The 9,050-nt window shown below is 42.9% G+C and overlaps 3 protein-coding genes across 6 annotated transcripts in view; 2 read left to right on the forward strand and 1 right to left on the reverse strand.

Annotated features, from left to right (window-relative positions):
- Positions 1-9,050, forward strand: part of LOC109532967 (monocarboxylate transporter 7) — a 21,073-nt gene that overhangs the window by 2,495 nt on the left and 9,528 nt on the right. The window lies entirely within an intron of this gene.
- LOC125504373 (monocarboxylate transporter 3-like) lies at positions 1,040-5,820 on the reverse strand. The gene is made up of 3 exons (XM_048666242.1): positions 5,529-5,820; positions 5,216-5,467; positions 1,040-1,366 (listed from the first exon to the last, which is right to left on the reverse strand). Exons 1-3 carry the CDS (start codon positions 5,818-5,820, stop codon positions 1,140-1,142), a joined length of 771 nt encoding a protein of 256 aa, XP_048522199.1. The 3' UTR covers positions 1,040-1,139.
- LOC109532961 (major facilitator superfamily domain-containing protein 6) overlaps positions 5,917-9,050 on the forward strand; it is a 9,249-nt gene continuing 6,115 nt past the window's right edge. For both annotated transcript variants that reach the window (XM_048666213.1, XM_048666219.1), the window contains exons 1-3: positions 5,917-6,167; positions 6,228-6,686; positions 6,810-7,141. In XM_048666213.1, coding sequence (XP_048522170.1) covers positions 5,917-6,167; positions 6,228-6,686; positions 6,810-7,141 — 1,042 coding nt within the window. The remainder of the gene's footprint in view (positions 6,168-6,227; positions 6,687-6,809; positions 7,142-9,050) is intronic.

Here is a 9,050-nt window from a genome sequence, read left to right on the forward strand (position 1 = left end):
CCGCTGTAATTTTTCGATAATTGCACACTTCAAACGGACAGATTATCATACGAAGTATTATTATTCCAAATAATTTATTATAAATTTTCGCTTATTCTGTTCGTTTTTTGATAGAAAATTATTCGATTTTTGTCTCAAATTCGAAGCTGGAAAAGTATTTCAAAACTTTACAAAGCGACGAAGGAAGCGAAAGTTCTAATAAAATGTATTTCATAATTTTTCGCCAAAAATACCCTCATTTTTAAGTGCAACTTTAGAAAATTGAGCATTTAGAAGAAAGAGTAACTTCGCGAAAACTGGAAAATTCTGAAATTTTGAAGAAATGTTAAAAACATTATTGATAAATGGCCCTTAAAATAAATCTCAAAAAGGGAAGGGAACTGAGTTCCTGCGCCTGTGCGTTGTGTTGGCGTACCAAGCTATTTGCGTGGCGCTGCGCCAACTCCTAAAAATTCGTTGAGTTACCCAGGCCTAGCCCAAACAGAACCAACTGCTAGGAGGAAACCACAACTCACTTTTGATCCTGGAACGGAAGCGTTGGAGTAGTGCGGCAGCCGATAGACTGAGCCGCCATAAAAAATGTCGTCCCGATAGAGCGGCCGATTAACGTTGGTGAAAGACAGCGGACGCCTGCAGCAGGCACTCGCCCTACAGCAGCACCAGAACCTAAAAGGTGCGACTGTTGCGCTCAGATCCTGCTCTCAAGCCCTGCGCACACATTTCGTGTCACCTGCAGTTGGCGGCCCAAGTACCACGCACCTCCTGCTGGCTGTTTGAGGGGGAAGCGCCTCCATTGGCGCTCGGAGCGCCTGCAATGCTATCCTGACTGAAGGGCTTCAGGTAAGTTGAGCCCATGTCGTCCTCGTAATGTCTGAAACAGCGCAGTTCATAAATCGTCCATTTGGGAACACATTGCATAGAAGCTGTAAAAATAGCCCTTACCCAGGCATGAAGAAACTGTAAGCGGTGCTACTAGTTTGACTGCCATGCGGCAGCACGCTCGCCTCAGAAATAGTGGGAAAAAAGGCGTTCCTAAAGCGGCGGAACACTGCCGCCAGCCCGGTGCCAAACCTCAGCTCCGATTCGGTGCTCAAGGTGTCTTTAAAATCGAATTAAATTGAACAGAAATTATTAGGTGATTAGGTGAGTGTCCTAGAATGGAACACTAAACGCGACCCACACATGGACGTCCTTTGGGAGACCTGGCCGAATTGGACGGTGCGCTCCACTCGGACGGCTTTGATTGGCTTCAAGACCAGGCCGACCACGGCGCAGACTGCGAACACACCAGCCACCATTCGGAATACGCTCCTCCAGGACCAATCGCTGAAGAACTGGACCATGAGAGCTGGGAAAACCACCACTCCTACTCAGGACGGTTCAAGCAAATTATTTCCAGTGTTATTGAGAGTGGGTCTGAGTGATACTGTGTCTTAAGGCACTTGTGTGTTGATGCCGCGACACCTGGCCACGCGCAGTTACCATATGGTTTCTGCCCTCTCGGTAGGGATTATTTTACGTTATAAAGCCGCACGAACGAAAGTGCTCAAGATACTTGTCTACCGATTGCAAAACAACAAAAATGAGGAGGATCGAAGATTTATCATTAGAAATCTCTAAAGCGGAAACAAGATATTTCGCGTTTAACGTAGTTTTATTGAAGAGTTTGGAGTTTTACGAGAACTTTCAAGTAGAAAGTAGGTAATTTCAGTTCAAAGTGAGAATTCTACTTCTAGAGTTTGTAAGGTGAAACTTGCAGTTTGAAATTGAAACGTTACAGTGTAAATTTCGAATATTTAGGCTCCAAAGGCAGACGTTTTCGAATTAAGCCTGGGTAACGTTTTAAGGAGTTGACGCAGTGCTGCGCAAACGTGTTTGAGGACGGGTGCAGTAACTCAGCTCCGTGGCTGGAAAAATGTCACTTATAAAAAATGTGGTGACCCCTTTTTCTCGTCTCGGGTCTCGTAACGCTTTAATGCGCTTTAATAAATGAGTTATAACTCATTAACTGCGAGAGGGGCAACAACTCAACACAGTGTTATCCAGCCCTAGTAAAACTTGATCCAGAAGCGTTCGTTTTTGAATTCTCGAGCGACAAGAAGCACAAGCGAAAGTTATGCGGAGATCTTCGAGGGCGACAGAGATGTTTTAAAGGCAAACACTAATCAATTGACCGGTTGACACCGTTTTTTCCCTGGACACTGGTTCAAGAGAATTAAAATCGAGTTGTGGCTAATCAAAAAACACAATTTCTGCCAAAGTGAGTGAGAAAAGGCAAGGATTGGAACGAGGGCATTTTTGTCTCGCGATGGGGAACGATTTGCTTTTGAGCCATCATCAGGTGGCAACTCAAATTTAAAAGACACTGTGTGTAAATTGGGTTGGAATTTTCAAAAAATTCAGTTCGGCCTAACCGAGTGGGTCAGAACGTGGCCAAGGCGTGTTTAAAAACTTTAAGTGCTGTGGTTTGTTTCTGGTTGTGGTTGGTTTAACCTTAATAATTTTCGGGGAAAACGGGAGGAATTTATTTTCGTTCTTGTCCCGAATTCGACGCTGAAAAAAGTTTTTGTAAAATTCGTACAAAGCTATAGATTTATCTTGTAATTTTTCGCAGAAAAGACTTCCAGATCGTCAGTATTTTTAAGTGAAACTCTACAAAATAGAGCGTTTTTGAATAAAAAATAAACCAAAAAATTCAGTCAAAGCTAAAAAACCACATTAAAAAACAAACCTCTACAGCCTTCAGATGAATGGAGATGGCGAGATTTTCAAATAATCTGTTACAAACTTTCGCTTATTCTGTTCGTTTTTTGATAGAAAATTGTTTGATTTTTGTTCCAAATGCGACGCTGGAAGAAGATTTCAAAACTTTTTAGAAAGCGACGAAGGATTCGAAATTTATTTCATAAAATTTCGCAGAAAATACCTTAAGATTTTGCGTTTCTGATTTAAAACTTTTAGTTTTGTGATCGGTTTTTGCGAAAGATTTAATAGTTTCCGGGAAAAAACGGGATAAATTTATTTTCGTTTTCGTCCCTAATTCGAATTCGAAAAAAGCTTTGTAAAATTTCTACAAAGCTGTAAATATATATTGTAATTTTTCGCGTAAAACCACATCCCGATTGTCAGTTTTTGTATGTTATACTCTACAAAATAGAGGGTTTTTGAGTAGAAAGCAAAGCAAAAAAAATCAGTCAAAACTAAAAAAACATTTTTTTTAACAAACTCTACATTTTTCAGAGGAAGGGAAGTGCTGAGTTTTCCAAATAATTTATTATAAACTTTCGCTTATTTAGCTCGTTTTTTGATAGAAAATTATTTGATTTTTGTCCCAAATTCGAAGCTGGAAAGGGATTTTAAAACTTTTTACAAATCCACGAAGGAGACGAGTGTTACTCAACAAAAGTAGCTTCAGATTGTCAGTATTTTTAAGTGGAACTTTAGAAAATTGTGCATTTAGAAGGAGTAACTTCTTCTATAATATTAAAAATATTATTAATAAATGGCCCTTAAAGTAAATCTTAAAACAAGTAAAAAAAGTCATCAAGCTTCGTTTCCCGGCAACGGAACTGAGTTATTCCGCCGGTGCGTAGGGTTGGCGCACTAAGCCATTTGCGTAGCACTGCGCCAACTTCTGAAAATTAATTGAATTCACCAGGCTCAGGGTAGTGGTGTGCACATTTTGAGCTGTTACGCTCGCAAGCTGAAGAGATAAAACCTTTTTACAATCGAACCTGGTGGAATTTTCAGCTCCAAATAATTTGTAGCGGCAAAACAACAAAAATGAGGATTATCGAAGGTTTATCATTAGAAATGACTTAAACGGAATCAAGATATTTCGCGTTTAAAGTAGTTTTATTGAAGAGTTTGGAGCTTTACGAGAACTTTSAAGTAGCAAGTAGGTAATTTCAGTTCAAAGTGAGAATTCTACTTCTAGAGTTTGCAAGTTGAAACTTGTAGTTTGAAATTGAAACGCTACAGTGTAAATTGCGAATATTTAGGCTCCAAAGGTAGACGTTTTCGAATTAAGCGAATTTTGAATGAATTTTTAGGAGTTGACCCAGTAACTCAGTTTCGTGGCTGGAAAAACGTCACTTATAAAAAATGAGGTGACCCCGTTTTCTCGTCTCGGGTCTCGTAACGCTTTAATGCGCTTTAATAAATGAGTTATAACTCATTAACTGAGAGAGGGGCAACAACTCAACACAGTGTTATCCAGCCCTAGTAAAATTTGATCCTGTAGCGTTCGTTTTTGAATTTTCGAGCGACAAGAAGCACAAGCGAAAGTTATGCGGATATCATCGAGGGCGACAGAGATGTTTTTAAGGCAAACACTAATCAATTGACCGGTTGACAGCGTTTTTTTTTCTGGATACTAGTTCAAGAGACTTGAAATCTAGTTGCGGCTAATTAAAAAACATAATTTCTGCCAAAGTGAGTGAGATGGCTTGATGCCAAGGCAAGGATTGGAACGAGCGCATTTTTGTCTTGGGATGGGGAACGATTTGCTTTTGAGCCATCGTCAGGTGGCAACTCAAATTTAAAAGAGAGTGTGCGTAAATTGCGTCGGAATTTAAAAAAAATTCAGTTTGGCCTAACCGAGTGGGTCAGAACGTGGCCAAGGCGTGTGTTGGAAAGGGCGCTCACTAATTTGTGGATTTTGAAAGTTTTGTTTTTCTGTGATATTATCGGGGACGATTTGACAAATTTCCAAGTTGGGTTGAGAGTGTTTTTTCTTAAACTGCGCTTCAAAATGCATTTCTGCCCTTAACTTTTTTCTTAAACCAAGTGGAAAGTTTCATATTCGCACCAACATCAGCAGTAAAATGAGCGCAAAAGATCATTATCGATTTCTGCGAATCTACTGGTGATGGAACAAAGTCATTTAGTGACATCCAAAAGTGCCTAATGCGATTGGAGTCACTGGTTTCAACCCAATAAACACTCAACTGGCCACTCGACAGGTTTTTTTCAGAAATAAGTATCGTGCCCGTAGAACTCGGCACAACAAATAGTCACTTCGGGCTGTCGAAGTTGTGCCAAACACTATGAGCACGGTACTGGTTTAGAGCCAAAAACCGGGTAACTCAGTTAGTTCAACAGTAGGAGTTGCAGAGCTAAAACTCATTAACTCAGACAGTGGCAACAGCCCAAAAGCGCAGCTGAACACAGTGTTACCCAGTCCTAGCTCTCAAGGGTCGAAAATGGTACTTACCGAGCGAAGATCCGCAGCAGGTGACAGCCATCGCTAAGGCGCGCCAGCGTTCAAAGTAGAACCCGATGGAAACCAGCGAAGCTGTGTAGATCAAGTTGAACCCGCAGCCTCCCATCAGCCCGACCAGAGTCAAGAAGAGAGGCAGCGAAGTGGTGAAAGAGGCCAGCAGATAGACCCCGGCCAAAAGAGCGCCTCCAAACACGGCCACCACTTGGAACCCGAACCGGTTCACGATCGAACACGTTAATGGTCCTGAAACCGAGAACAGCATTGTCGTTCACTCCGCAAGGGAAACGTCTTTGCCAGACCGAACCGAAGAGATAGTAGAACCCGCCGGACAGAGCCGATAGCAAAGCGATGTCGGTCAGCTCGCAGTGGAAGTCGCGCATCATTTCTTCGAAGAAGATGGAGAAGCAGTAGCCGAGACCATCGACGCAGAACATGACAAACGTGACGGCGACCATCACTGCCCAGCCCCAGCCTCCATCTGGGGGAACCGACACCAGCGGCTCTGCCAGCTCCGCTAGGGCCGATCTGGTGGTGGGCGCTTTTGAGCCGAGACCATTCACTTTGGAGCTCTTCGATATCATCGTGGAATCTTTCATGATTCATTTTGACATTAAATAATCAGCGAAAGCTCATTCAGACGGAACTTTTGACTCTGTCAGAATTCCAATTCCATATACAGGTTTACAAGTTGAATGGGGCTGCGTAACACCCTTAATAATAACGCCGGCGTATCGATCCTGCGCGTCGCAACCCTCACCTTGCAACGCGGAGAATCGACCGCGATTTTGGCGTGCAGGAAAATCGGTCGACAGTGTTTCGCGTTAAAATCCAGCAAGAAAAACCGCGGACTGACGATGCAGGAGGGCAGGGAATATGCGGCGCCTCCAAAGGCGCCCAGGCCCTTGGTGGACCCCGAAGCCCAAGGCGAAGTCGACCCTTCCCTGTAAGTCTTGTCCGATTGACCCAATCTCCTCCTGCTCATTCCAACGCACATTTGCCTCAGTTACCCGGAACCGAAGGAGGCCACCCACAAAATCAGAGGCAAATCCGACATCCTGGAGCACGTGTTCGGTCCTGTCGATCCCGAGCTTTTGGTGGTCAAGAGCTTCTACTTCTTCTTCTACTCCGCCTTCGGATCGCTGTTTCCGCTCATGGGCGTCTATTTCAAGCAAATGGGCATGAACGCCACCCAGAGCGGCTTCCTCATAGGATCGCGCCCCTTTGTGGAGTTCTTGGCCGCCCCGTTCTGGGGCAGTTTGGCCGACCGGTGGCAGAAGGGCAAAGTGCTGCTGTTGGCCTCCATCGCGTGCTGGATTATTTTCACCGTACCCTTGGGTTCTATTCAGCCGCCCGCCATTTCTTGCATGACTTCCCTGAACAACTCGCCAGTGCTCACAGTGCCTGAAGTGTCCCAGCATCTGGTCAACAAGCGCTCGGTGCCCGATACGGTTCTGCACGAAAGGTAAGTTTACTCCTTGGAAGCCTGCCCCCTAAAAAGTAGATGAAATGACTAGAGGACTACTTGGTGTCCTCTTGTCTGCCTGTCCTCTCTTTATAAGTATCTATTATCTACTCGGTGTTTCAGCTATAAAAGGCGTGTACGCTCGACCAGGGCTCTGTACAATATCAGCGCGGGCCAGTCCCCAGTGACAGTGGGCTACGCCTCCAACTACAAGGAGGCGGAGCATGGCGCCTGGGTGAAACCCATCATCTCCACGATCGTCTACAAGACCACGGACATTCAGAAGGCCTTCTTTCTGCTGATGCTTCTGATCATCATTGGGGAATTTTTCGCTGCGCCCGCCATCACACTGGCAGACTCCGCTGTAATCACGATTCTAGGCGAGGACGCCGACACCTACAGCAACCAGAGGATGTTTGGATCATTCGGCTGGGGCCTGGCCATGTTCTTCGTAGGTAAGCAGTTATTTATCTTTGCTCAATGGAAATTTGAAAGACACAAATGTCGAGAGCTCGCCCAGGAGTGATTAGAGATGGGTAGGATTCGTATGATTTGTATCATTGATACGAATGGTACGAATCCCTAAAAAGAGAGATTCGTAATATTAATTATTTGGTATTACAAAATAAAATAATACTCAACAGATAAGTATATCTAACTAAAAAGAAAATTTTAAAAATAATTGAATGTACTTCTTCTTAGCGTGCCTTATCCGTCGCGAACGTTAGCTATCAACATGGCAATTTTAATTTTATTGACGGCATTTCTAAATAGCTGTATAGATGTAAGTCCAAACCACTGGCGTAGATTTTGCAGCCATGAGTGTCTTTTCCTTCCTGGTCCTCTTTTACCGTTGGTCCTTCCTTGAGCTATTGACTGGAGTAGACGATATTTTTGATGTTTCATTATGTGTCCGAGGTATTCCAGTTTCCTCTATTTAACTGTGAGTCTAATTTATCTCTCTTTCCCAATTCGCTGCAGCACCTCTTTATTATTTATGTGGTCAGTCCACGAGATTCTGAGGATACGGCGGTATATCCACATTTCAAAGGCGTTTAATTTTTTTCATTATGGCTTCCGTCGTTGTCCATCCTTCTGCTCCGTAGAGCAGAATTGGGAACACATAGCACTTTGCCAACCTCATTTTTAGAGGCAGGGATAGATCCTTGCTTGTGAATAGAATGTACAAACGTAATTAAACTGGCACATGTTTTGCATTACCTAATCTACCTACCTACCTAATCTTGACCGCTTTTCATCAATTGTTAGACCTCCTTTAGAGAATATCCGCTCTGCTGGTACGGAAGTTGCTACAATGCCCAATCTTTTTTTCATTAAATGGAATAAACGTGGACATGTAGATTGTCTTTTGTACCACCACATTAGTTTTAGTATCATGAGTACCGATACCTAATGCGAACTAATACGAATGTTGGCGGCTTCGGTCGATTGTATCGATGCGAAATGAGCGAATCTCCTGGAAATAATCTTTTCTTGATACCAATCTATATGGTACGAATCACTAAAAAGATTCGAATCGCATACCTCTAGTAGTGATGGGCGAGACTAGTCAGACCAAGATCAAGACTGCCTTTGGTTTGCAAGACCAAGACCAAGACTATGTATGCGAGATCAAGACTTTTGCAAGAGTCTCGCAGGACCAATCCAGTCTCGGGTCTCGTAAAGCTTTAATACATGACTTATTAGCCGATGAGTTATAACTCGTTAACTTAGACAGCGGCAACAACTCATACACTCAACACACTGTTAGTTCAAGTTCGCTAGCGGTGCTTTTAAGCGGTGCAGCGCGTTCACTGTTTTTTCTTTGGTTTTACTGAAGAGAGACTATGACTTATATTGTGTGTTAGACTATGTTTTAATGAAAGGAATGAATGGAGTGGCAACATGTCTTCTTGTTGTAAATCCTATTTGTCTCACAAGTATCTGTGATTGGTTTCGAAGCTTCTGGGTCAAAATTTGGCTTCGGCACACTGTCCAATTGTCAAATTTCTCCTAATTACAGTTTGCCAGATATCGGTAGCGGCGGTTCTCGGTGGGACACCCTGTTTAAGCCCCATCAAAATATTTACATCTTACTGTATATATTTCAATGTTGTACTTTCGTTAGAATATGTAAATTACACTATAAACTTGAAAATATATTCGATTTCTCTGGATAAAGATCTTCTGGATCGGAAGTACCGGTCAACAATTTTGAATCTTACAAAATAAGTAAACTTATTAAATAGCAGATTTTTGTTGTTTTGTATTGATTAGTATTATCTTTTAATTTAATTATTGCTATTGTTGAAGTGATAACTTTTCATGGGAGGCTGAACCGATTTTTCCCGGTCACGGCGAGCC

The sequence above is a fragment of the Dendroctonus ponderosae genome, unplaced genomic scaffold, assembly GCF_020466585.1.
Source record: "Dendroctonus ponderosae isolate FM_Combo_2020 unplaced genomic scaffold, Dpon_F_20191213v2 Dpon_F_20191213_1, whole genome shotgun sequence".
Taxonomy (NCBI): Eukaryota; Metazoa; Arthropoda; class Insecta; order Coleoptera; family Curculionidae; genus Dendroctonus; species Dendroctonus ponderosae.